The following is a 27,602-nucleotide window of genomic DNA, read 5'->3' as shown; positions in this document are numbered from 1 at the left end:
AAGACTACAATTGTTAGAAGAAATCACGCTGCAGATTCTGTTCCTCGTTTGGATTATTTTTGCTACATCGCCATCGACGCATCAAACACTGACTGTGGACTGGTTGTAATTCAGTCTTGCACTCCAGCGTCAGTGAGTGTTAGCAGCTGTTATCCGCCCACTCGGTTCTGCAGCCTCTTGTCTTCATTAATCTCTACAGCGTATATATCATGCTTTGTGAGTGAACTGTGACAAATTACCCCTCCAGGTCCCCCAGGCCCCCCCGTGGACTGTCAGGTGAGCGGGATGACAGAGACCTCTGCCTCGCTGTCCTGGGGACCCGGCATAGATAACCACAGCCCCATCCTCAGCTACACCATCCAGGCCAGGACGCCCTTCTCTCTCGGGTGGCAAGCAGTTACCACGGGTACCCTGGTTTTATCTGAATGTTTACTGTGCAGATAGAAAAGAGCGAGAGCGTGGCGACTGGTTTTCTTTTTCTATCCGCACATGTGAAATGACAGTAAATAACACATCACCGGCTTGGCTCACTTTCATTTGTAGATCTTGCAGGGCTTTGATGAAAGGTTATTCCTGTGATGTCTTTCAGTTCCTGAGCTGCTCGGGGGGAAGCAGCTGTCAGCCACTGTCACTGCCTTGAGTCAATGGGTGGAGTATGAGTTCAGAGTCCTGGCAAGCAACAGCATTGGAACGGGAGAGCCGAGCAGGCCCTCCAAAAAGGCCCGCACCAAAGACACGCGTATGTATCTGCAGCTTCTTACATTTCCTCAGTGGGTACGGATTGTTTGGAAATAATTCTTGTTTCTGTTTATGTAGAGATTCAGTTCAGGATGGCAGCGAGCTCCGTTCAGAGAACCTTAATGTATTTCAGAGGATTCTCTTCCTAGGGGCACACAATAGATGAATTATCCAAATTCACAACAAAGCTTCAGACAGTTAGTGTGTATGTGAGTGTGTGTGTAGTGAGAAAAACAAGACCTCCGTAGGGCAGTGTATAAAAGAGACAGTATGTACAGGGCAGAACCAACATGCATCAAATCCAGACACAGAAGTAGATCAAAAAGATTTAAATATACATGTTTTCAATCAAATCTCCTATATATGTAAATAAATGGCTGTTCATTTAGAGTGTTTATATTCAACTACAACGTTGCAAGCATGTGCACATACACAAACCCACATGTATAATTACACATGCACACACAAACATTTACATGAAAAGAAAGCATAAGATCACTGTTGGATTCGTCAGAGTATCGAATGTGCTGCACATTTAAGATGAGAGAAAGGTTTAACTTGCAATACATCTGGACATGTTTAGTACCAACAACCCAGCTCCCATTTGTTGATGTGTAACTGAACAGTCCAGCGTTTCTTTTTGGATGACACGTGAGCTTCACACTTTTCTCACTGTGGTTCATCTGTTAGTTCCCAGGGTGACTCCAGGCCGAGTGGACGGTGGTGGTGGTGGGCGTTCGGAGTTGGTCATCACATGGGAGGTAAACTTGCAGTTACATACAAGTTATCTGTGTGTGTGTGAGTGTGAGAGCACATGTGAATGTTCTGTCCATCCATCCATCCATTATTTATACCGCTTGTCCTGTAAGAAGAGGGTCGCTGGAGCCCATCCCAGCTGTCATTGGGCGATACAGGTCTCCAGGGTATCACAAGACTGACACGATGTAACCATTCTGTACTATAAGTTTCTATATTGGGCGAAATTGACTTTTGGCAAAATTCCCATGTGCCTAAAAAAACTTTTTATTACTTCCACCAAGGAGGTCATGTTTTCACCTGTCTTTTATTTGTGGGCATTATAACACAAAAAAAATACTGAACCAATTTGCATCAAACTTTGTGGTGGGAAAGATGGATGGATGGAGCAGGGAAGAACCCAGTAAATGCTGGTGCAGATCTGCTTAAAGAGTAAGATCCAGGATTTTTTTAAATCACTTTCTGTGAGAGATTGGCATTTTCATCAGTTTACCTTATGGATCTTAATGGAAAGAATCAAACATATTAAGGGCTATTTGGCCGTGGCAGAGGGATGTGCTCAAGTGAATAACTGGCCATTCATTCATTTTTAAATGAAACTGGATATACAGTATAAAGAATAACTCTCCAGCTCTGTTTGGATATGTGTATTTTATTTTCCATCAGTATAAAAACTCTTCAGACAGGATTCTTCTGACAGAATGATAAATTAATCCAAGGCTTGGAGGTGCAGCACCTCTACCAGAATTATTCTTCTAAGTGCCCAAGTCCATGCACTGCAGCATTTCCTCCATGTATTCATATCTTTAATATCAGTCATCTCGAGTCGTCTCCTCTGAGTCATCTCTTCCCTCCTCAGCCTGTTCCCGAGGAGCTGCAGAGTGGTCCGGGCTTCGGCTACGTGGTGGCTTTCCGCCCACTCGGGGCACAAGGTTGGATGCAGGCTGCCGTCACGTCCCCAGATGCCTCCAGATACGTCTTCAAGAATGAGAGCATCCCTCCCTTCTCCGCTTACCAAGTCAAAGTCGGGGTTTACAACAACAAGGGAGAAGGCCCTTTTAGCCCAGTGACCACCATTCACTCAGCGGAGGAAGGTGGGTACTATTACAGCTCCAGGCAGTGAGTGATTTCATTTCACTGTGGGGATGTGGGAACAACTCTAACATGCTGTCACTGATTAAACACTGCAACACTGCACCATCAGATCTTATTTCTGTCACTCTTTTTAGTTTCAGTTTTAATAATTGTTATTTTATAAAACTTCTGCTACTGGTTAGAAAATCCAGAGAAATTTGAACTGCTTATTAAAATTGATGTGGTCCAACATGAAAGCAAAACATTCTGCTAAAGTTCAAAATGTTCTTGTTATTTCTGGATTCTGCTCGTGTTTCTCATCGTTGCTCATCTCACCAGTTTGTTTCGTCTCAGTTAGAAAAAGTAATGTCGCTGTGAATCACATGGGATTTGGAAATATTTGAATCCAAATATGTTAAGAGCTGGCGAGTTATCTGCTTACCTTCAGAGACTAATGTCTATTTCTTAAGATCAGCCACACCAGTCTAAAGTGTTTCAGTAATTTAATCTACATGTGATCCACGTATATGCTCAGAAGATACAACACATAAACTCCGTTAGATTAGTTTCTTTACCAATAAACATACAGTCATCATGGTGTATCAGTGCTAAACATGCTACAGTACAGAGTCCATCACTGTGGGATAGGTTCTATGTAAATCACCAGTTAAAGTTTGATCACACTTTCAGTGATATCAATTCCAGGGATTTGTTCCTCCCTTACTCTTAATGCTGGAGCACTCTCTCCTCTTTACTCACCAGAATGGATACGTGTGATAGAGCTACAGTACATTCAAAACGTCATATTGTGAGTGTGGGTGTACTGAATCCATGTCTTCTTCCCCATCCTGTGTGCCTCTCAGAGCCCAGCAGAGCTCCGGGGAGGCTGAAGGTGAGGAGTGTGTCAGCGTCCGAGGTAGAGGTCACCTGGAGGCCACTGGCCTGGAGTAACAACCGCAGACGCATCCTGGGCTATGAGGTCAATCCAACACATGCCCACACAACAGGATGAATATAGTGGATAGTCTCATCAGCCTTCTGTAACAGTGCTTAACTGATTATTCATTCATGAAGTAAACGGCAGTACGAGTGTGATGCAGGATTCGTGCCCACAGCTGTGGAGTTACAGATGGAGGTATGAGCTTACAAATTAGTCTCAAGCTGATAAAGAATAACCTGTGTTGTTTCTTTCCTTCTTTTATATGCTTTTATAGCTGAGGTACTGGCGTGAGAGGGAGAAGCAGGACACAGCCAGTGTGGTCAGGACGGTGGGGAATAAGACTTCAGTTCTCATCAGGGATCTGGAGGGCAGCAGTACCTATTACATTTCCCTGCAGGCATACAACAGCGCTGGAGTGGGTCCACAGAGCATCATAGTCAATGTCACAACTAAGAAACCACGTAAGGACTCACTACATACTGTGTGTGTGTTTGTGTTCCTCCATTTTTATATCTGACTATCATGGTCCATTTGTCCTACTGTATCATTTTATTTTTCACCAATCAGAGTCGAAGAAATTTGTTTTCACTCCTTAAAGAGACCATGTCGAGTTTTCATCTGCAGGTAATTCTACAGATAGTGATTCCTACCAAAATAAACTGTGTAGCTGAGGCTTGAAAATCTGTGAGAGGTATTTACTCTCTCATAAATGATGTAGAGCCAATATTTTAAAATCATTTTGTTTCAAATTGCATCAACTAGCAACCCTCTCCTGACCTCCTGCTTTGCTTCTTGGCATTATACCGATGTGAGCAGGGTAACAAGAGGTGATTTAAAGGCCAAGCTGGCAGATGATGATGTGCTTCAGGCTGAGGGTGGAGTCCTGAAAACACATCAGCCACCTCTCCTCTGCATCCTATTTTAACCTATTGGTCTTCTTCTGTATTATAGCCTATATGCACTTCACACTTCTTCTACCCTGTAAATATATATGCTTATATTTTAACACCATCCTCTTCCTCTTCACCATCTCTTTCTCCAGCTCCTAGTCAAGCCCCGGTCAAAATAATGTGGAACACCTCCAATTCCAAAGTCATCCTGAAGTGGGACCAAGTTCATGCTCTGGAGAACGAGTCAGAGGTCACAGGATATAAGGTCAAATGTTTTTGACTTGTCTAAAGTGAACTGGCTGCAGCTGTGATGCACACATGGTTTTATAGATCCTAACTCAACAGAGGCTGACAGACTGTCAGTCGATCCATTAATTACACATGAGTTCACGTTTTATCCTTCTATGCCGGCGTAACTGATTTGAATTGGCTGGGTCAAAGGTCAAGGTCACGGTGCCCACATATTTTTGTGAATGTGATATATCAGGAGCAACCATAAGGTATTTCATAACATGTGGCACAAACATTAACTTGGACTCGAGGATGACCTGATTAGGATTTGAAGTTGGCCTCTTTCACATGATAGCAATTGCACTCAACTGCATTCATATGAACAAGCACTCATTTTAATGACAAGAAAAAAAGGATTTTAAATTCTCACTGTATTATTAATCACACTTGTTTTGGAAGAACATGAGGCCCTATTTCATTTGGAAGTTTTTCCTGTATTATGTAGCTGCATACTAATTTAATAATTATTTTAATTGCCTTCTTTCCTTAAAATAATAACCTCTTTATAACCCCAACACCTACATTGTTTTATTTTCAGATACATTACTTCAGCCCAACATAACTTTTTTAATTGGTCCTTAGGGGAAAGGAGGAAGGAAGAAGAAAGAACGAAATTAGTATTTAGTCGTGTTAACAGTTGATTTTCCCACATTGTGACAAGTTAGCAGCTTCCTCTGCATAATATACTTAATGTTTTAATTATTACTGAAGGAATTTTATTTCAGGTTATTATGAATCCTTTTGGGTTGTCAATCTGTCTGGGACTGTGGGTCTTACTCACCTGCAGTCTTTACACATTATTCTCATTACATTGAAGGGGTGATTTGAAAGTGGATCTTAGTGTATCATTGAAAACACAGCTCAGAGTCAGACTGCAGCAGAAACATCAGAATTGATGCATCTCTACACTAACCTCATCTCTCCTGCACCCGCTCCTCTGCTGATCTCACATGTTCACATCCTTAGATTCATGTTAGTTTCTGAGGCAGCACATTACATCTCATCGAGCTGTCTGAAAGAAACTCAAGCTAGAACTCAGACTTTCTGGTCAGTGCGTAAACAAGAAGACTCTGAACCCTCTCATATGCAATGTGTTGGGGGCATCTTCCTGCCATGTCTCACTTTGTCATCGTCTTTCCCTCCCCGGCTTCCTGCAGGTGATGTACAGCCAGGACAAACACAGCCTTCCCAGTGTGGTGGAGACCAACACCACCTCCTTGGAGCTGTCGCTGCCGGTCAACCAAGACTATGTCATCCAGATTAAACCCTTCAGTGAGGGAGGGGAAGGCATCAGCAGCCGCCAGATAACCATCCCCAAGATAACAGGTGGGACAGTCCCGACACAAGCATGAAAAATAACGTCTTTGAGAAAACATAGGAATTCAGCTGAGCTTGTGTTAAGTCTTAATCCTTCTGTCCTATCAAGGACAATTTCTGAGAAACCCCAGAGAAAGACTGGGACATTGTTGGAGTTCATCAATGACCGATGTGTAAAAATCCACCATAGTGCTTAACGTGTTCTGCAGCTGCCTGGTATTATGTGATTGTGGCGGTTGATCCTGATCATGGTTGATCCTGAGCATGGACTATGATTACAACAGGAATGCTTGATATACAATACGCCTACTCACGTACTCTACCATTACTGACAATAACGCCTCAATTAATTTAAGTGAAAGTGTGATTTGTGAATATCGGCTGTACAAATAAAATTAGATTGATTGATTGATTGATTATGAACTTCTGAGGCTTTGGTCTGTAGATAAATAGGTATGTCTCATATTTATGAGGTATTTTTTCCTTTAAATACCGGTGCAAAAAAATGAGTCTTCAAATAGGCCCTTCATCTCTTTTATCTCTCGCAGTTAAAATACAGTCTCTTATCCACAGACAGAAATATATATCATCAAACAACAACATAGGCTCAGACATGCAAATAATATTGCTTGTAGCAGGTTGTTGAAAAGTGGAGGTTTTTTCTTTTAAACAAAGTATGGATTGTTGCCGTGCACGACTCACTGGTGAAAGTCAGTTGGTCCCGTAACTGGGCGTGATGTGCTAGTGCCCTCTACTGATGCAGTGCTGCACTTACACCTTTGCACACAATGGATTTGATAAACTTGTGATGATTCATGTGAAACCATTTTTTTCATACATGTCTAGGTAACAGCAGACATTCGGAATACAAGACAAATTTGGACTTTGATTTCTTTGTGTGTTTCAGGCCCCATAGCCACTGGTGCAGCCCCCGAGGCCGCTGCATTTCCCTTGGTTAACCTCGCGGCCCTAATCCTCACAGCCACGGCCATGCTATGACAAACATCTGCAGGAACCAGGCACTACAGCTGCTTATTAAGAGGAGAAACAGCGGGTCAGAGACAAGAAGAGGCTGGCAGTATCTCCAGCTGTGCTCTCCCCTTCCCTACTGTGTCTTCTTTCTACAGAAATCTCTTTGTGAGGAAGAGTCTTTTCCTCCACCTTTCCGAAGGAGTCGCTGAAAGAAACTGGTTCTTTCAGAAGTTGCATTTATGGAACTGAATGGACGCGGAAATAAGACTGCAGTCTCTTTGATTTTTTTCCTTCTCTGCTGCTTTCTATGCGATTGATATTCTCATATGGTTTTCACCTTGGAGGCTCGGAGTTGTGTGATGCACAATAGGATGTGTATAGGTTTTCTTTGTTGGACTGTGCAGGTTTTGTTAAAAGGATTTATGTATGTAGCACTGGACTTTTCTCGGATGATGGGATTGTATTTTAAGTGGGGATGAAGGAGACATAAAGCACTTACACAACTCATTCGTCAATGAGCAAAAAATATATTCAAGCTCGACTTAAGACAAAAACATGGATTAAGTCATTTTCCTCCACTCTCTGGACTGTGTTTGGGAAAAGCTCCGTGGACTGTCTCAGAAGGAAAACCAAGGGTTACTAATCCCTGCCAAAAAACAAAAACACACAAAAAAAAAAGCCCCACAAAAACAAAACAAAACAGGGAGCTAAGCCTAATTGCTTATTGACAAACCGGAATTTGGGATCTTTGTAATGCTGCCTGGGTTTTCTTCATTCCTTTTACGTTTTACCGCGTTACGTCGAAAACCTCAGAGTTACCGTGACACTGACTGGAACCAAAGGTAACCGAGCTGACACGGTTCAGTTCCACCTGTTGTATCTTTGTTGAGGAAATGCAACTTGTGCGCCCCCTGTATGGCTTCCATCGTAAACAGCAGACTTGTGTTGATCCATCGGTGTCTTACCCTCCTCGCTCATCACCCTTGATTAAGTGTGTGACAGAGGCACGCTGAGCAGTGTGTGCGCCACATTGTTGTACACTGTATGTATGAAATCCTCAGGTCCCAAATGAGCCTTAAGTCTTATGATTATTATCCATGCTGTTATTATTCAAGAGACGTATTTATTTTCCTCCTCTGCTTTTTCCCGCATTGTGTTGTCGTTCACTCCTACTATAATTTATGAATAACTGACCCTTATCGTACGCTATCGAGTTTTTTCCTCTTTTCTTACTTGGTAGATCATATCTTTGGGCGTTTTGGGCTCAGATACAACATGCCTTTCTCCTATGTCTTTCATGATGAGCCCTGTAATACAGTACAAGTGGCGGTGATACTGACTTTTGTAACACAGCTCATTTCAAAGTAGGGTTGGGGATTTTACTGTCAGCTGCTGTTCGGCATGAGATCAGTCAGTGTACGTAGCTACGTTTGCTTAGGACGTCTGAAAGGATCAACCTGCTTTTAATAAACATAATGCCATTTTCTGCATTTCCTGCTTTGATGTCAGGGCAGGATGAAGGGTTGTGTGTTTCAAAGCTAAGCGCTGCCTCCTCATCAGGCCATGCAGGCTGAAGCAGAGCACTTATGCACCACCTTAGCAGTTGCTGTGGAAAAGCTCTTGAGTGGACATTAAGGTAAGAATTTCTTTATTAAACATAGATCAAACTTATTCATTTCCTTTAACTTGACATCTGTCACATATTAGAACTAGAAGGTCATTCAGAGAGCTCATATCTCCACCGAAGCCCAACAACCCCCTCATGAAACCAAATTTACATTATGTAGATCTGGATTTCTGTTTGGATCTTCACCAAATTGCACACACTCATAAATATCAGTCCTCTAAACATGCCTGATATTTTTTTTTTTTTTAAATCAAGATCCATGCATTATTCTCAGAACAATTTCAAAATACACCCAATCTCGCAATATTATCGTGACAATGGATCTGCACCTAAATTGATTGGGTTCTTTCAAGACCTGGATCACATCCTTCATGGTACTGCATTCAGTTGTTTTTGCGTAATCCTGTTAACTATCAGACACACTAACAAACTGTCACAATTGTAGAGAGCAGGTGGACCCAAATGCAGAAGCAAGGCAGGAGGCAGGTCCAATTTAAAAAAAGAAAAACAGAATTGATTGAAAACACAAAATAAGGGGCAGGCCCAGCAGGAAACAAAAAGGCAAACATAAAAAAAAACAAGGCAGGATAAGGAACTTGAGATGCAGAGACTAAACAGACGACTCGACAAAGACAGAAGTGAGGACTTAAATACAAACTGAAGTGATGACAAACTAGAGACAGGTGGCGCAGGACAAACAGGTGAAACAAGTCAAGGCATCAAAACTGGAGGGAAACACACAAAGGCAGGAAGTAAAGATAACAGAAGCACATGAGGGAGATCAGAACTTCAAAATAAAACAGGAAACTCCGGGACTCAAGAACTCAGGGGGAAAAACAACCAAACACAAGCAGTAAGCAAAAAGTCCTTCATCAAAAAGTGTCCAACCAAAATCAAAGTAGTCTTCATCTCAGATCTGTGACACAAACAATCTGTGGCAGACGAAAACACAACCTCCTTGGCGGCGGTGGCTCGCTGGGCAACAAAGAGTTACAGAGCTAAAAAGACAGTAAATATTGTCATTACGTTTATCAGGTTGCCAGAATAATGATTCCAAATGAAAGCTTAGGTTACGACGGAAGCATATTGCAAGAAACAACCTGCTCTGTTTTTCTGAATGTGATTTTCAGTCGTTAATTCAGAAAACCAGAGCAGATTTATTTAATTATCTTTCAGAAAATTATCTGGTTCATTCAGAAAAGTAGCCCTGTTTTCTGAATTAATGAGATTAAAAATAAATAAAAATTATACCTCAAAATCTGGCACGGAAGCTACAGTTGTTGCATATCAGCCCAACCCATAAGCAGCCCTCTAACAGTGTATGATTACAAGAGGTAAGGAACAAGTATCTCCAAATGTCTCAAACACAAACCAAAATGAAACCGGATTGAACTAAATAGATGGGACATGTTTGCTTTCATGAAAGTGAGAGCCTCGACTATTTTGTTAATTATTTTTCTGAAGTAAATGCAATTTTTTTCCATATTTTCCTTATGAATCTAAATAAGTTCTGCTGCCTCCATTTTAGTTCAGGTTTAAAACTGTTTTTTGAAACCGGCCTTGTGAGTGTGATGGTCCTTGAGATTCTGAACGCAGCTTGGGTCCGCACCAAATTGAATGGGTCCTCTCCTGATCCATACAACATCCCTGCACTAAGTTTAATGCTAATCCGTCCACTAGTTTTGATGTCATCCTGATAACAGGCATACATACAAATGCAGATTAAAACATAACTTCCTTGACAGAGGTAATATCAGTCAATCAAGCAGACTTTATTTATAAAGCACCTTTCATGCAGGTGAGTGCAGTTGAAAGTGCGTCACATATGATTGACAACATGACAATAAGACAGACATAAGAAAAATAAAACAAGAACAACGAAAATAAACTGTTAAAACAATTAGAAATAATTTGAAAACAACGAGAGACTAAAATGGAGATATACAAATAAATAAATGAATATAATATAATAAAATGGCAAAAATAACAGTAAGGGTGGTAGAAGAGTGTGGGATAAAAATCACTAATAAACAAAACAAAAAAGTGTAATAAGTGGCTTTAGAAAATGTCCACTTCTTTAATCTCCTCTGCTGTAGATGTATTAGTTAGGGTCATTGTTATCATGGTTACCGGCCCATCTCCTGTTTCAAATCACACAAGCGAGTCGGTTATTCTTCCATGAATGCTGCTGATCAATATTTTGAGAACAGATACTTCATCATTTGTTTGGTCCCAGCCAGGACAGGATCACTTTGTTCTATACCACAGTATCTGCTGTGTCTGCATGACTGTGAGAAATAACAATTAGTAATCATATCTCAAAAGTATCTGAACTTGATAGAGCAGCACATCAATGACCCACATCTGAATATCACCACACTAATTAGATTATATACAGTAACTTCTCTTCCATAGAAGTTGTTTTCCCACAGGTTCAACGTTGTTATTTTTAGGTTCTAGGATGCATTTGCAGCAACTACTGCTTGGACCACATGGAGGAATTAGTACATAAACAAGCCCTGGAAACAAAACATACATTTTGCTCCGTTTTATCAACCTTTTTATTATGCAGTCATCTCATTTTATTCGTTAAATTATTTTCATACCAACCCATGAAGGGATACATTATACTGCAAAAAAACACACAGACATACACACACCCTCTGAGGAACATTTTCAGTGATAAGGACAGATAGCCTTGATGCACCTCTTCTAAGGCTGCCCATGTGCACTTTTGAAACCAACAGCCTGTGGCGGTAGACAATAATGTAAACACACACACACACACAAACACGATCCCTCTCTGTGTGATACAACTCTAACCTGTTTCTAACCCTGAAACAGCCTTTGAAGTTGTGATGACCGGGCAAAATGTCCCCACTTACTGAAAATAACCTCACTCCTTAAGCTATATAGTCTAAATGGTCCTCAGAGATAGAAGTACACACACACACGTGCATGGACACACACGTGCATGCACACAGACACACACACACACACACACACACTCAACTGTGTACAGTAAGTACCCTAAGCCCTATTATACTATAATTAGGCCTATAGGGCAAATATGCACATACCAGCCATGATAAGACAAACACTGATAACATGGTAGAGATCAAACAAAGGTTTTTTTCCTCTCATCTCATCTTTTTTTCTCTCTTCTGTTTATTCATTTGGAAGGAATGCAAGTATAATGTACAGCAAAGACACAGCACCAAGCAATGAAGAGCAGAGGAGACGAAGCTGCTGTGGATGAGAGGGAGGACGGCTCTTTGCAGAAAGGACTGGGTGAGGTTTGAGGGTCAGTCAGAGGTCGTCCAATCAGTCAGGCACCAAGAGCCTCAACTTCAGGCCAAGTGTCTGTCATTAATCACATTCAGGTCACCACTTGTCAGATTTCCTTGAGCCCCCTTTTCTGGACCGAGGGAGGCGAGTGTGACCTTCCAGACTGACCCGAGGATGACGTGGATAATTTTGCCTCCGGTGAACGACAGTGAGAAGGATTTTCAGTCGGTTATGCGCCGGTGTTGTTGCAAAGCTCTCATCCTTTAGGTAACTGGTGCCCCCTAGTGTACATACAATCCCTGGCCATTAACTACTTGACATCGTCACAATCCACCAAAACGCCACCAAATACACAGTACAAGGTTTGCACGGCTGCATTCTTTTTTTTTTTCCCGCACCTTCCAGTTTGACACCCACATCCATGAGATAACGTCACTTTAGGAGACTGAACCAAGATATGAAACACGACAGGAGTTACACTGCACATGTGAAACATTAACTGCAAAGTTTAGTGTCTGAAAGCCAAAGTTACACAGTTCATAAACCTGACATGACTGTTTTTGACATTGTTTCTCAATCCAATGATTTGCTGCTGCGAGTGTTGATTTGTTACATAGCTTTTGCATTAAGAGGAGACAGGAATTTTAAAGGACAAACCTTTTCATGCCAAGTTTATGCGTTTGATTTTCGGGCACTTGTGAAAGTAAAAGCAGATTGTTCATATAAAGTTATTTCATACAAAATCAGAGTTTGTACAATTTCACCGCTACCTTAGTTGGCACACTACACATCTATGGCATCCCGCTAACATTCATGCACCAAATCACACACAACGTAAAGTTCAGAGATGCGGCCCCTACTGTGTGTCTTACTCATCTCTAACACTGCATTTTGTTTTAAAGAGTATTGGACGGCCTCTGATTCACAGAACTAGTTCAGCAGAGAATCGTAAAAGATGAAGAAAAACAATGGAAAAACATCAGTCACCTCAACTGAAAGTGGTTATTACTTTATGTTTCTTCATGGGGGATTGAATTAACAGTAACCAGATATGTTAGGATATATTAATCAGCACCAGTGACTGGATATTAGATTTAAATGTAAAACAAAAAAGGTCGTAACTGAGACAAGCTGTAGCTAATGTGTTATTATTGGACGTGGGGATTGACAAACAACCTGAACACATTGTGTGCTCGATCTTTCCCACATTTTCCCATGACTACTCCTCATTTCCTGTCAGGAAGCTTCATTTCCTCTTTTGCACGTCAGAGCTTATAGATTTGACTTCAGATTGTGTTTATATAATTACATAACTTCCTTTACCTCTGTGTGATTTTCCTTCATGATCCTGGATGTCGTTATCCATCCTTCTTCTCATATCAATATTATTCAATTACAATCCAATAATGCAAGAAATCATCATGCAAGTATTATCTCAAATAGTAAATTTACTGATGCTTGTTCTGCAACTCGAACAAGGGTGTGAGCCTACTCTATGTACTTACTACACGAAAATGGCCAAAGTGGAACTAGATCCAGCTGGACTCAGAAAGCACGTCTAAAGGCTGGGAGAGGAACTCAGAAACTACATTGCCACCATTGGAATAAATACAACAGCTACACCATGTGTATTAACAACTCCTAGTGTGCAGAGCCGTACGCAGAAAATCCAACCAAGTGTCCATCGCAATGCAGCAGTTTGTTGTCCTTGCATCCGTGCCACCCACACATCGTGGTGAAATAAAAACAGACAGAGGGAAGTTTGTGGATCAGACTCGGCTCTGCTTTTTGGTCCGGAACCGACACCAGGGACACGGTGGACGCAGCATGATGTCTCTCATCCGTGCATCTCCATCGGTCAGTGTGAGGTGGGTGGGACGACGCTCCTTCGTTCACGGGACTGGCTGTGCAGGAGTGAAATCTAAACATGGAGCTTCTTCTGCTCCCACTAAAATCCACTTGATGCCTTCTACACAACCAGAGCTGCATGTGACAGAGTCTGTGACAAAGTGTAAGGACACACAGTGAGGTTTGTTTTCAGCACACACAGCAGGATGATCTCTCGTTATTAAATACAGCAGGACGGACATGTAAGAAACACTTAAGTGTGTGCATGGCAATTTGTTTTACATATTCCTAATTCTCTAGATGATATTGTCTGTATGAGATGGGTAACTTCCACATTTCCACATTGTGAATGAGTGCACACATTATCAAAACAAACCCCTTCTACACTCAAGACCTTTGACCTTTGAAGAGGACTGAAGCAAGTGAGGTCCTGAGAGCTTTGAGGGGAATTTATTTATATGATGTATTTAACTGTTCCGGATGTTTGGAATTGAAGACCACGATTAAAGTTTAGCATCACTGTCAAACTGTTAAAGGTGAAGATTTTCAACCGTGAATGCAAATCAAACAGGAGCGTTTGAAAAGGAGTCCTGGTTCAGCCTTCTGTGTGTGTGTGTGTGTGTGTGTGTGTGTGTGTGTGTGTGTGTGTGTGTGTCTGTGTGTGGGTGTGTGTGTGTGTGTGTGTGTGTGTGTGTGTGTGTGTCTGTGTGTGTGTACAAGAGGCTCCGTCTGAGCACCACTGGCAGTAGTCTATCAGGAGGGATGTTCGGTGGCAATTTCACTGGCGCTTCTGTTCCAATGGGGGGCGCTCTCGTCACAGCAAATCAGCACTACGGACAGATGAGAAGAGACAGTCAACCTTAAATCCCCCCCCCCATCAGAGAGGGGGGCTGTGGGGCTAAATCTTGGCCCAATTTGTTATCTGTTCAGAGTCAAGATGGCACCTGTACCTCGGATGCACCGTGTCGATCCTCAGTGGACGATTCCGTTTCCCTGACAACGACTGCCTTGGTCACCTGCATGTCTGGATGCTGCTGCTTGGCTTCCTGTATTGCGATGGCCAGCGCCTGCAGGCAAAGAGTCCAAGTGGTCTGGGTGTTAAAAGCTTTAATACTTCAAACAAATTCTCCAATGATTTATCTTCATTTCTGAAGATAAGATTTCCAAAGGCTCCAGACTGAACCTCAGTTCAAATATGTGACTTGTAAAACACAAGATGCTTTATTGTCACGTTGGATTCAGGGAAATAGCCATTACTTTTTTATTACTTTAATAAAATACATTTTATATCTAAATATATTTTTTTGTTTGTTTTTTAAGAGCAAGATTAACCCATGATGACAGTTCTTCAGCAGCTGGAGTATGAGAGTATTTCATTTATTCAACTAAAGTATTCGCTCGGTTACATTACCGAAATGGGTTAATGTTTGCAAGTATATACAGTATATATACACACAATATATTGTATGCAACAATCCAAGGCTGGATGTCAGTGTAAAAAATATAAATAAAATAAGGATATTAAGAGATGACTTTATAAGTATGTCCTGTATCAAAACCATAGATAGTGTTTGGAGGAAACACATTTCTTGTTTAAATGCAACAACTGCAAAACCAAAACCAACAACAACTAACTATTCGCTTTTATCTGCTTTCTGTTTTTTAATCTTTTGTAAAGTGTCTTTGAGCGTTGTTCAAAGTGTTATACAAATAAAATGTATTATTACCTGTTCTTGGTCTACATCATCGTCTCCAGTGATGATGATCCTCTTCTCGATCCTGGTCTCTGAATATCCTCCTTTCACCGTCTGTAACACACAATTAGTCTTCTTGTTACTCAGTATCAGACACTCTGAACATGAAACAATAAATCCAAAATGAAATGAAAATGTAAAATGAAATTTTACCACCAGAAAGTCAGAATGAAGACAACATACTTAACAAGTAAGAAATTCACAAACACGGTCAAAAATATATATTTTCTTTGGCCTTGTTCAAGTTTTTACAGCATAAAAAAGGTTATATATAAAGGTAATATGTGTCTTGAATTAATACTATTTGTGTGGGAAGCTATAATCACATGTTTGAACCAGTTGTGGGTCAACAGCTGTTGTACACTTTCAAACAAGTCATTAAGTTGAATGTAGACTGAGACCAAAACCCACCTGAAGCAGCGTTACAGAGGTCAGAGAGTCACACCAGTGGAACCATGTATTTTAAAAGGTTAACGAGCTGCGTTTCCCTGTATCCAGGCTGAAGACTTGAGCTGCATCTCATCGTGTTACACAATCCACTTGATCACAGTTGCACATCAAACTGGGTGTTTTGTAAGATTTAATTTGAGCTGCTCTAACCTTGGTGACGTGAGTGGTTGCCGAGGTAACGTTTTCAGCGACAAGGATGGGCGACCCTGCCGACTCTCTGCCAAGACTGCTCATGTGCACCTGAGGAGGCAATGGACCGCAGCATTAGACAAATACCGCGCACACACACACACACACACACACACACACACACACACGTTTACACGTTTGTACTTCTATCTTAGTGAGGACACTCATTGGCATAATGCATTCCCTAGCCCCTTACCCTAACCTTAACCCTCCAAACTAGATGCCCAAGCCTTACTCTACCTAAACCTAGTTCTAACCCTTAAACCAAGTCTTAACCCTCAAACAGGCCTTTGAAAAAGTGAGGACCGGCCACAATGACCTCGCTTTCCAAAAATCTCCTCACTCTGTAGGGTCTATGCTTAAAATGGTCCTCACAAAGGTATAACTACAGGAACACACACTGTGGCTCAGGGGTTAGAGGGGTCGTCCTCTAACAGGAAGGTTGGCAGTACAATCTCAGCCTCCCCCTTCCGCATGCCGAAGTGTCCTTGGGCAAGATACTGAACCCGAAATTGCCCCTTCTCATAGAGAAATAGCTGCACATAAATTCACTGTATGAATGTGTGAATGTTAAACTGTAGAAAAGAGCTACATAAAAACAGACCATCTCTTTGTAGATAAGACAAACAGTAATTCTTTCTGACATTTTAGAACATCCAGTCTTTGTAAGTAGGTTTAAACCCTTGAGATTGACTGACTCTGCTGCAGGTTGAGTTAAATTTGGAGAGGTCCTCGTGTTTGTACTCACAGGGGAAACACTCTGTCTCGTAGAGTAACAAACTTCCCCTAGGCCAGCGATACCGTGATCCTGAAACAGACAAATGGGATTTGTTTTATTCAGAACAGCTGACATGCCACCTGTTTTTTTTTCAGTTCCAGTATTTTTCTTCTTTGTGAATATGTAATGAACCTGATCTGTGAACTCCACGATGGTCGTGGTGACCTCTGACCCATTGGGCTGAGTCTCCGTCCTGACATCCGTCTTCCTCACTGCCGGTGTGGGCATAACATCGCTGGCTTCCCTGCTCAGGGGCGTGACAGCGGGGGCACGACCGGCTTCTCTGTGCCACTGCTCTCGGTCAACTGACGACGACACCGGCACCGATCTCTTTGGTTTTTTGGGAACTACAGGCTTAAAAAGAAAAAAAGACTTTGGAAACATGCCTCACTTTTTACTTTAGTTGAGTGGGTAAACAAGGCTTTATGAAGGAGATGGAAGCACTTTACTTGAAAAAATAAGGATATTCATTGAAGTATTTAAAGCATAAACTAACACACAGTAATGTGACACACAGATTGGCATTAAGAAATGTTTTATCTTAGGAGTCAGATAAAGACAGAAGCACGAAGAGGAAAGAGAAAAGACAGAGTGTCCTTTCTTAATTACCCTTTAGTGCTGCTTCATAAAATGCATTAGACTTGAAACACATTTCCTGTTCTATATATATATATATATATATATATATATGGTCTGTTTGTTTGTAAGCAAGATTACACAAAAACTACACAACCACAAAACTTGGATGGGAGACGGGCCAAGGAAGAACCTCTAAAATTTGGTGCAGATCTGGAGCAGGGGGTATACAGGATTACATTTTTTTACTTTCTTTAACATTACAAGAAAGGGAGTTTTTCAACATTTTCGTTGATTCCTCCGAATATTTCATGGGTCTTGGTTAGAGAAATCAGGCATGTTAAGAGGTGGCCAATGAAGAGGGGTTTCCCTCTACTGAGTGACAATCAAGTTTGTCCTGTGCTCCCAGTTAAACAAAAATGCAGATAGGGTATAAAACATGAGATTTCATTTTGTGGTTCATTAAGAGTATGTTCAGACACACACACACACGCACGCACGCACGCACACGCACATGCACACACACAAACCTCTGATTTATATTTTAAGTGCCTAAAGTAGTATTCTTCTAACCTGTCATCAAGCAAAAGAATCAGGAGCCTACTGTGGCTGAGACGTCCCACACAAGTTCACTAGCGTTAAATATGCATGTAAAAGCTGCAACAACACAGCAAAAGCCAGTTGTGTTTCCATTGTGTGGCGTTTGCATTCGTCTTTTCCATTAATGTGGTTGTGTGGGACGTCTCAGCCACCGTAGGAGCCTCTAAAGGGCTAGAAACAGTTAGCATGAAAACTTCGGTCTACCTGAACATCGGGCCGTTTGACTTCTCCTCTGACTTCTTCAGCCTGGATGTGTTTGGCCGGAGGGCTGCTGCTGGCTCCTCTGGACAGAGGGGCTGACATTAACGGATGAGGCGGCTCCGAGGGGCCCTGCTGCTGAAGTAAGTCGATGCTGAGGCACAGACCGCCATCGGGTGACAGATCCCTGTCTCCCAGCTCTAACATGCCCTTGGAGAACTCCTCCATGCCTGTGTGCAGGTCAGTGAGGACGGTGAAATCCACTTCGGCCTCCAGGCTGGACGTGGAGCTGACCGTGATGCTGGAGCACTTGCGTTCGATGCCCAGGTGGGTTTCCCTCAGGTACAGGCTATCCTGGTCCTGGTCATCTTCCGATACAGAGCCCAGGCGTCTTTCCCATAGTTCCCTCTGCAGAAAACACATTAGCATGGAACAATTTAACACCCAATCAGGATTTCACACTTCATGGGCCATTTCCTTGTGAAGAAAATAAACTATGGAAAAATTATTATTTCCATGTTTTTTCACTTCACTTACAGCCAATACTATCTATGTATGCATTAATGCACACCTTTGAATATAAACAAATCTCAGCATGCATTTGCAGATTTTTTTACACATTTACAAATTTGATGCACACATGGTTTGAGATTCAGTTACCTAACTCTCCACACACACAAACACACACAAATGATATTGCTACATTATTGGCCCCAGAGCAATGTGTCAAACAACAAGGAGCAGTTTGTTTAATTTCCAAAACAGTGGCTGAAAAAGAGAACAAACACATGAGAGAGTGGTGGAGCTGAGCGGTGGAGCTGAGTGGTGACTCACGTCGCTGAAAGGCTCCTCGTGAATCGCAGGTGTGGGAGGTGTCTCCTGGAGAAGAGAAACAAACAACAAGGGAAGGTTAAGAGAAAATTAATAAAGTTAATTCGTCAATCCAGAATCTAGATCAGCCACAAATCATAATTCATATCAAAAGCTTTTGTGTGTAGTTCCATCAATCAATACAGTTTCAATCAGGAAGAGCAGAAGCAGAGAGTTAAGAGGTTTTCTTTGCAGCAGCAACACACGGCTGATAAAAGCATTTATTGTTATACTAAAATAATTTGCGGTTTTAAAGTTAATGGCTTCAACTGCATTATTACTTATAGCATTTATCAATTAACTAATAGGTTATGTTAAGTTGGCACAGGTGAGGATTCCCAAAAGCGACTGTCAGAAGCATGCACACAGGCTTATATTTCACAGGCTGACGTCATTAAAATGACTGCAAGTGCAATGGTGATGCCATGCACTGAAAGGTTAGATTTCTCAAAATCCCTTTCAGGAAAAAGGTATTCATATTCATAAATGTGCCATATGAATGCCTGAGACCTGAAGAGGTTTGGCAGGTCTGCAGCCCCGTGATTACATCTAATCGCCTTTGTCATTTTCTGCTATTGCTACAGAGGTGCCAAGGCAGAACATTTGGTTCAAATGCCCTTTCTCAACCATTTATATATAAAATAAAAAGAAAAGAAAAATGGTGGAAAGGTCTTGGGACTCCTTGCAACAGCAGCCACCTTTCATTCTGTGAGGATGTTGGAAGGAGAGACCAGGTGTTAACGTGACAAGTTAAGGTGGGATAAAAAAACGGCTGAAGCTTAAGCAATGGGAAGTTTGCTTAAAGGCCCGCGGGGTTCTGAGATGGCCAAGCAGATGTCAAGCTTTGCAGAGGGGGGGGGGCAGGGGAAAAAGCAAAGAGCTCCCCGGCCCATGGACGTGAATTGAGTCGGTCAATGATGCGATGCGAAGGAAACGTGGACTTTTTGCTTTCTCATTCACAGTCACATGATTTTTTTTTTTTGCTTTGTTTTTAGATGGTTAAAAACAAGATTTGCACGACATCGCCTGAAGCTCATGCAATGTTTTACTTTCCGATGATTGACAGAAAGGTTAGGGTGGGTGGGTGGGGGGGGGGGGGGGGGGCAGATGGTTTACCGCTTGCTTCTTCCTGGCACTTTCTTGGCTGGGCGTCCTGTAGTGGATGTGGCTGTTGTCCATGTTGCTCTGCCTGTCTCTGGACCACTGCGTTTTTAAAGGGAGAGTTCGGGGGGGAGCGGTTGGGAACTTGGAGCCAGAGAAGAGATTCTCTTTAAACTCAGAGTTGCTTTGAAAGTGATCTTCATGCAGCACGCCTCCTCCGCCTCCTCCTCTTGCCCAGTGATTTTGCCCTGTTGCATCGCTGCAGTTTCTGAGCTCCTGTTGTCCAAACAACTCATTCTTCATCTGCTGATAAATTAGAGTTTGCTGCCGATTCAACATCGCAGCCTCACTGTGGTTTTTGGCAGCTGCTCTGTTTTCCTTGGCGACATCTGTGGCAGATTGCAGCAGAGTATTATCCTCGAGTCTCCTTTCTGCCTCGCAGGATGCGTCTTTTGATTTTGTCATCTGTACGTCGCCAGCCGCACCAAAGACGTCTCCGTCAGAATGGCGTTGGGTTTGAGGGTTTACAACACCTTTGTTCTCTGTATTCAAAGACTTCTTTGATCGCTGTGGCTTGAGAGGGACGACTTTGGTGACTTCTGAGTGTGAGCTCCCGGTTTTGTCGCAATCTCGCACTCCCGCGGGGCTCGGGTCTTTTATTTTCCAGTCCTTCTCATCTCTGTCAATCCTGCCCCCATCGCCCTTTTGGAGAGATTCCAATGCCGCCGGACTCTCGAAGTTCCTCGGCCTCTCTCCATGACTGTTGTGCTCATGCAGACAATGCCTCGCATCATCATTCCTCTGCTTGTCCGGGGATGATCCGTATCCATTTTCTTGAAAGGCATTTCTTGAGAATACAGAGTCGTGATGCCTTTTACATGTTAAGGTGTCATCCATTGGGTTCGAATCTCTTACTCCCCTACTCGTAAAGTCTGTTTCCTGTTCCAGAGAAGTTTGGGGTCTAGTTCTTGAAGAGTCAATGGGTGTTAGACAATTGTTCACGCTCGCTTCAGTCCAAGATGCAAACGTGTTTCTAACCATAGACGACGTCTTACTCATTTCTTTAGCGTAAGCATCCAGCGCTCCACCATGAGCATCCTGCTTCTCAATCAATTTGCCATCAGTGGTCGCCTATGTTGACATAGAGTAGACAGTTGCATTAGCCTGGCTAGGTACGCTGCTTTTATATAGTTCCCTCACATAAATACGGTAAACGTTTTATTCATGTATTCTTAGGATCTGACCATACAACATTAAAACACTTAAATAATGGTGGCACAGTGAAGACAGTAACGTTGGGACAAGATTGTATTCTTACAGATTTCCACTCAGGGGTTCCTCCAGCAGGAGTAGTAGAGGAGAGGCGTTTCTCCCTCTGGGCCATCTTGCTGTTGGGCTGCTTCAGAGCCCTCTTCAGCTCGTTGATGCTGGCCTGGTGCTTCTGTAGAACATCTTCTGGCTTATCCAGGAACTGCTGCTTCACAGAGTGGAGGCCACACCAGGGACACAAAGCAACATGAGTTAGAACTCTTTCAGTTTTGTGACGTTGCTGAAAAATGCATTGAATGCATCGTATGATTGGACAATAGGTGTCTTAATGATGACCAGAAACAGATTTGGACTATATTATGGTACACTCAGATTGTCAAAATTTTTACTTTACCTTCCAAAATTTTAATCACAAAGAGATTGAGTTAAAGTTGAATTTGAAAGCCTCTGAATCTCAGGGACAAACTTTTTAAACAGTATTCAACTTTCAACAGTCCCTCTAAATTTAATCAAGCACCAAATTTAACACTCATAGATATTAGTTCCCTAAATGTGATTTATTTCATCAACATCCACAAATAATTTCTAACTAAACTAAAACATGTCAAAGAAAGTGTAAAAAATTCCTGTATGCCACCCCCTGATCCAGATCTAACTTAAAATGTAATGGGTTCTGAACTGACCCATACCACATACTTCCACCAAGTTTCATGAAAATCCGTTTCGGTGTTTTCGTGTAATTTTCCTCACAAACAAACAAATAAACAAACCAACAAACATTGAAAACCAACTAACAAACAAACAGACGGGGATGAATACGTAATAATTAAAAATAGGTTTTCATTCATTGACTAATGAAGGAGAGTTAAAAGATAACTGGTATTAAAATATGAAACTGACATTCAATAATAATGTTGCAGGAAACGAACGTGTGCTGTAGCAAAGATAACCTGAATATTTTAACCTGATCTCTGTTTTCTGTGCACTCAAAGTATTTGACAGGCACAAACATGAACCAGAAAACACAGCGCCACCTAGTGAACGTCAAACACACAGCACATGCCATAAAAGACGAGGACGAGCAGTACCTCCTGTTTATGCCGAGGGGTGGCCCGATCCTTGTCCGATAGATGAGGGAGCCCAAAGTGGGGCAGTGAGATGAAGTGAAGGTATTATCGAGCAAAGCAGGAGATTGAAGGGTGAGGGGGTCGGGAGGGGGCGGATGCGTGCAGAGACAAAGAGGTAAAGTGCTGCAGGTGAGTCAAAAGGCAGGCGGCTGGTCGGACACACACACACACACAGAGCTGAAACAGTTGACACCATCAAGGCTTTGGACTAAGACTGTTAAGCCGTTCAATGTTCTGCCAAGAAGACAGGGACAATCCATTTCAGTGTCAGCCTCCTGATAATTTAATACAGTCATGTATTGACTGAACGTAAGTGCTTGGAGCGCAGGGATAATTCTTCATCTACAAACTTCAAAACCACAAATGAACAAATCCTTTAATGACTAATGCAACATCAATAATTCTCACAGTACTTAATATTACTACCAAACACACCTGCATGAAGTAATATGCACTCTATACACTGGAATAATCTTTACCATAAATATAAAAAAATGATTGCTGTGCTTATCTTCACAGCATAAATTATTTTAAAATTGTTAATTAAATCAAATAATTATCAAATAAGGAGAATTTTACGCATCTCAGCTGCTTTTTTAACAACACTGATTCACTCTTTGGCAGCCATTAAAGGTCATCTGTTTATGCTTCTAATGATAACCAATCCCTCTTATTTCACACAAAGACATTGTTTAAGATCCATGCTCTTCAGCAAGTGTTGAGAATAGGAAAAAAAAAGACGCCTGTTCAAATCACTATGGATACGAGCTAACTGCAAATGAAGAAAATCTAGTTTTCCACTAAACGTATATTTCCCAGTGGGCAGACAGGAGAAAAAAAAGAGGAAAAGAAAATGAAGAGCCTCAATAAATGGATATTAAACAATTTGTGTCTATTCATCTGTGGATCTGTTCATGCAGCTTCCATGGATTCTGCTAAGAGGAATCCTGAAAATTATGAGAAGACATAACATCCCCTCCAGGGACAATCAACAAAACAGAAAAGAGACAGGTCGTGCTTAAAAACCACAGAGCAAGAGTGCATGACCTACAACAACCAAACACCATACAAAACACACACAGCGCTCCGATATATCCAAAATACCTCTGGCTTTGAGTCAACAAATGAACCTGCCTCTTCACTCTGCAGGAAAGGATGAGGTGGGGGACACTGAGATGTCAGAGAAAGAGAGCAGAGGTTAGAGGAAAGTTAACGTTAACAGCAGTGAGAGGTGAAGAGCTGTTAAAGGCAGGAGGCTGGGTCTCAAAAAACAAACATCTGCAGCGAACAGGTCCCGTTAAGTGTTTGGGAGGCAGTTGAGGAAACAGTGAGTAGAGAGGACTCGTGCTCAAAAGTCTTATAAGACTCAAGAGGGATGTTGTTTACAGTTTTAAAGGAAAAGGGATGTGAGAGAGAAGGATGAGAAGTGTTAGTCAAAAGTTCATGAGGGATTTCTCTGACTTGGGGCACAGTAAGTGCTGTGTGCTTTTTTAAAAGACGAGCTTAAGAGACTGGGTTTGTGTGCTCCTCTGTACCGTCCTCGAAACTGTGAGTTAGTTTCCACACTTGCAATATTTTTTCTTTTTGACATCGATGGAAACATTGGACTCAGAAAGCTGTGGCTCAGTCAAAGCTCCCAGGGGTCCCACAAGGCTCAATTTTAGGACAGCTACTTTTTAATCTGTTCATGCTTCTCCTGGGTAGTGTCATCAGGAGGCATGACATCTCTTTCCACCGCTATGCTGATGACACTCAGCTCTATGTGGCCAGGGATGGGCAGTACTTAGGATACATAACAATTATATTTGATAGGTTTGATGAAAACTGATTCATATTTTGTATCAAAATACTTAAGTGTATTGTATTTTTGTAGTTTAGAAATACTGTAAAATACTTTCTGAAAAATTAAAATCGATGCATGCATCCTCTGTTTGGTTTCTACTCAGTAATTTCTCCAGCTTGTTGAGATCAGAATATTGAGGTTCAGAAAACTGATGATCCAGCACGAAGCAAGACCCAAAGAAAGAGGAGCACTAGGTGAGGAATGTGTTACTTGCTACAATTCTTAACAGCTCCTGTTTAGGTTTACCCGTTTGTTTTAGTATCCTAAATCAAATTTACAGAGTTTTCTAGCTAACTATTTAACCCGACTGACGTTAGCAGCCCTCACAGCTAATGTTAGCTTGCTACTTTCAGCCTGTGGTAAGTTTTCGTTGCTTGTGCACGGGGAAAATAACTATAAAGCATTTTAGAGTTGTTGTCCAGCATTACTCTATAATGCCACAAGACGGTTTAACTTAGTAAACGCAGACATGTTTTGTGCCTTATTTTCATGTTAACAATGTTGTGCTGCAAAGCCATGAAACAACAGGTTGTTATCCCATCCACCACTTCAGTCCAAGTGTGTAACTCAGTGGAGGGTGTTTTTGTTTAGTGAGAGTTGCTCTTAAATAACTCTGCTCTAGATATAAAGGCCTGGATGTCCACAACATTTTTTACAGCTTAACCAGGAGAAAACAATAATTATGATCATAGAGAGAAACTGGCCTCAAAGCTAAACACACTTAGACTCAACCTGAGCAAACGAGCACAAAATATAGGTTTGCTTAGAATTTAATATTCCGATCTGCAGTGAAAGCAGGTGTCTGTGTATATGAACAGTGTTTTCTCATCCTGTACCTTAAGCTCTAAAGTCCTTGTGGGCGTTGAAGAGCCCCGCATCTGATTCTGATATTGACCCTCCAGCTCTTGATCTGTGTACTGGTCCTGGTCTTGGTCCTGATAGTGGTATGGCTCATGGTCCAGATCCAGGCTCCCCTCTTGGTCTAGGTCTTCTCTGGACATGAACTGTGTGCGTTCACTGGAGCTTCGCTGCGACAATTGGTCCATGCTATCACCCAGAGCTGAGGCTGGTGATAAAGTGATAAAGGAGGGTAAAATTGACTTTCATATGATCTACTGAACTGCATTTAACAGGGCCACATATCTCAAAAATAAATATAAAGTTTTCTTAGGAGACAACAAGGCACAGACCTGCCTTGTTGTCTGTTCTCAGAGATTAGGTAGGAACTCTCTTCCCCTTAAGGGCCATAGCACAAAATCAATAAGTCCTGTTGCGGAAATATTTAAACTATGTTTTCATGCATCCCTTTTCTAAACCTGAGGGGCTGGAGACTGCCTCACAGGAAACATTGGTGAACTTCGGGGTAGCCATTGTCCGGAAACTCACCTCCATCCATGCTTCGAGGCAGCAAGTACCTCTTGCTGACGGAGCGCTCGAACTGCGGGGCAGGCCTGTCGATGAGAGCGCTGGCCTGTCTGGTCTGGGCTTGGGTTCGCCCGCTGTAGCGGAACTTGGAGCCGATCACCAGGAAGCCCTTGGGAGGCGGCTCTGGAGAAACCAACCTGCAAGAAGGTTCAGTTTGTATATGTACAACAATTATTCAGATGCTGCACCTTGTTGATATCTTTGACTTGATTACTTTAGAGTTTGATAAAAAAAAGACATAGCAGGGGTATCGTTTATTTACTTCTGACTGACTTCCTGTGAAGGTTTCTGAAAAGTGAGATTTGGATTTTAGGAGAAAATAAAGACAAAGTTAGCTTTAAGACAGCTACTTGAGTTTGGTTAGTTTTGTTGAACTTCTTAGCAAATGCTGATTTCCAGAGGAATTTTCTTGACAGAACTAAAATATTTTTTGGGGAAATACACTTACTTAATTAGATGAGAAAAGAATGACAACCCTCTAAGCACCAGAAGCTAGTTAGCTTAGCTAAGCACAAAGACTGGAAACAGTTAGCTTTGCTCTGTTCGATGGCAACAAGCTTCTTTCAAGAAAATTCTTCATATTGAACCTATACGAAAGTGTTACCATGGTAAATTAAGGGATCAACACATCTGCATACTGAGTTTAACATGAAGGACAGCTCTACTGTGCCAACACATAGACTGCATGTAAAGATGGACGACACGTCGCCACAAAAATGAAGCCAAAATATTCTGGATACGAACGCCGCCATCTTGCACTTATGATTTTGGAGCTGCGCAGCAGTGTAACCGCGGTATCAAGGTCCTGCCAATGCACTTGCCCAATCGCTCATCAGTTTCAGCTGTCAATGATTTAATTTAACCCCATTTTTATACCATTAAATAATTAATTAAAACCAATAATACAGTCTACATGTCAACAGTTCATGCAGGGTTCAACGACTTCAGTGCAGAATAGGTTGTGTCTGTGGTGATTGAGTCCTACCTGAAGAAGGTGTGGTGCTCAATGCAGACCTTCCACAATCGCTTTGACGCCCGATGATTGGGCAGCTTGAAGCCTATGGTGCTCTCAAACTGTTCATACTGAGCGGTGAAGGAGTGAACGTGAAGAAGAAGAAGAAGAAGAAGGGGAGTGAAGGGGAGTGAGTGCCGGGGGAAAGATGGTGGCAGGGTGAATTGTGTTTACTCCGCAGCAATGAAAAAATCAATATCAGTTTTCTGTTTACTTGTAGAAATATATTCTTGCGTCAGCCATGTCACGTAGATTTTCCATCTCTAACCAACCTGCAAATTAGCCGCTCATGGGCTCACTCCATCAGCTCAGCGGCATGAGCAGCAGAAGACGCTTTCAAATCAATAGGTTATTAGCAATATAACAGGTCTTTAAACATCAGGAGTCGACCTTTCAAGAGGAGAGGCCAACTTTTGTTCCACACACAAAAAAACGTTCTGTGGGGACAGATTGGAATAAAAGGGCTTTAAAACACAATGAAAGCCCTGCAGGCAAATCTGAAGTGACAGCTGACTTAAGAGGATAGACGTGCAGAACAGAGTATATGCACGGGGCGGCCTTTGTATTCACCATGAAGATGTCAATGCCAGTTTAACAGTGGATATAACACACACGCCGCCCACCCTCAAGGCCGAAAAAATGTCGGGGAAAAAACAGCAAATCATAATA

The 27,602-nt window shown here is 42.0% G+C and overlaps 2 protein-coding genes and 1 long non-coding RNA gene across 5 annotated transcripts in view; 1 reads left to right on the top strand and 2 right to left on the bottom strand.

Moving 5' to 3' along the window:
* cntn3a.1 (contactin 3a, tandem duplicate 1) overlaps positions 1–8,486 on the top strand; it is an 80,271-nt gene extending 71,785 nt beyond the window's left edge. For both annotated transcript variants that reach the window (XM_034590878.1, XM_034590877.1), the window contains exons 15-23: positions 248–406; positions 590–739; positions 1,429–1,499; positions 2,354–2,588; positions 3,432–3,547; positions 3,783–3,969; positions 4,551–4,663; positions 5,847–6,015; positions 6,914–8,486. In XM_034590878.1, coding sequence (XP_034446769.1) covers positions 248–406; positions 590–739; positions 1,429–1,499; positions 2,354–2,588; positions 3,432–3,547; positions 3,783–3,969; positions 4,551–4,663; positions 5,847–6,015; positions 6,914–7,005 — 1,292 coding nt within the window. In that variant the 3' untranslated portion in view covers positions 7,006–8,486. The remainder of the gene's footprint in view (positions 1–247; positions 407–589; positions 740–1,428; positions 1,500–2,353; positions 2,589–3,431; positions 3,548–3,782; positions 3,970–4,550; positions 4,664–5,846; positions 6,016–6,913) is intronic.
* Positions 8,487–11,711: 3,225 nt separating this feature from the next.
* LOC117764685 lies at positions 11,712–12,965 on the bottom strand. Its single transcript, XR_004614425.1, has 2 exons — positions 12,459–12,965; positions 11,712–12,408 (listed from the first exon to the last, which is right to left on the bottom strand). It is a non-coding gene; the product is annotated as an uncharacterized LOC117764685 (long non-coding RNA).
* A 419-nt stretch (positions 12,966–13,384) lies between these two features.
* The window catches only part of si:dkey-178k16.1 (band 4.1-like protein 1), a 38,821-nt gene continuing 24,603 nt past the window's right edge, over positions 13,385–27,602 (bottom strand). For both annotated transcript variants that reach the window (XM_034590650.1, XM_034590651.1), the window contains exons 10-24: positions 26,907–27,004; positions 25,883–26,058; positions 25,333–25,562; positions 23,758–23,823; positions 22,615–22,644; positions 21,576–21,734; positions 20,273–21,388; positions 19,121–19,165; positions 18,293–18,694; positions 17,045–17,266; positions 16,883–16,942; positions 16,096–16,185; positions 15,469–15,549; positions 14,692–14,808; positions 13,385–14,571 (exon numbers count right to left, since the gene is read on the bottom strand). In XM_034590650.1, coding sequence (XP_034446541.1) covers positions 14,566–14,571; positions 14,692–14,808; positions 15,469–15,549; positions 16,096–16,185; positions 16,883–16,942; positions 17,045–17,266; positions 18,293–18,694; positions 19,121–19,165; positions 20,273–21,388; positions 21,576–21,734; positions 22,615–22,644; positions 23,758–23,823; positions 25,333–25,562; positions 25,883–26,058; positions 26,907–27,004 — 2,898 coding nt within the window. In that variant the 3' untranslated portion in view covers positions 13,385–14,565. The remainder of the gene's footprint in view (positions 14,572–14,691; positions 14,809–15,468; positions 15,550–16,095; positions 16,186–16,882; positions 16,943–17,044; positions 17,267–18,292; positions 18,695–19,120; positions 19,166–20,272; positions 21,389–21,575; positions 21,735–22,614; positions 22,645–23,757; positions 23,824–25,332; positions 25,563–25,882; positions 26,059–26,906; positions 27,005–27,602) is intronic.

The sequence above is a fragment of the Hippoglossus hippoglossus genome, chromosome 7 (assembly GCF_009819705.1).
Source record: "Hippoglossus hippoglossus isolate fHipHip1 chromosome 7, fHipHip1.pri, whole genome shotgun sequence".
NCBI classification, from domain to species: Eukaryota; Metazoa; Chordata; class Actinopteri; order Pleuronectiformes; family Pleuronectidae; genus Hippoglossus; species Hippoglossus hippoglossus.
Note: the sequence above shows the minus strand (reverse complement) of the source record. Positions and strands in the feature narration are given on the sequence as shown.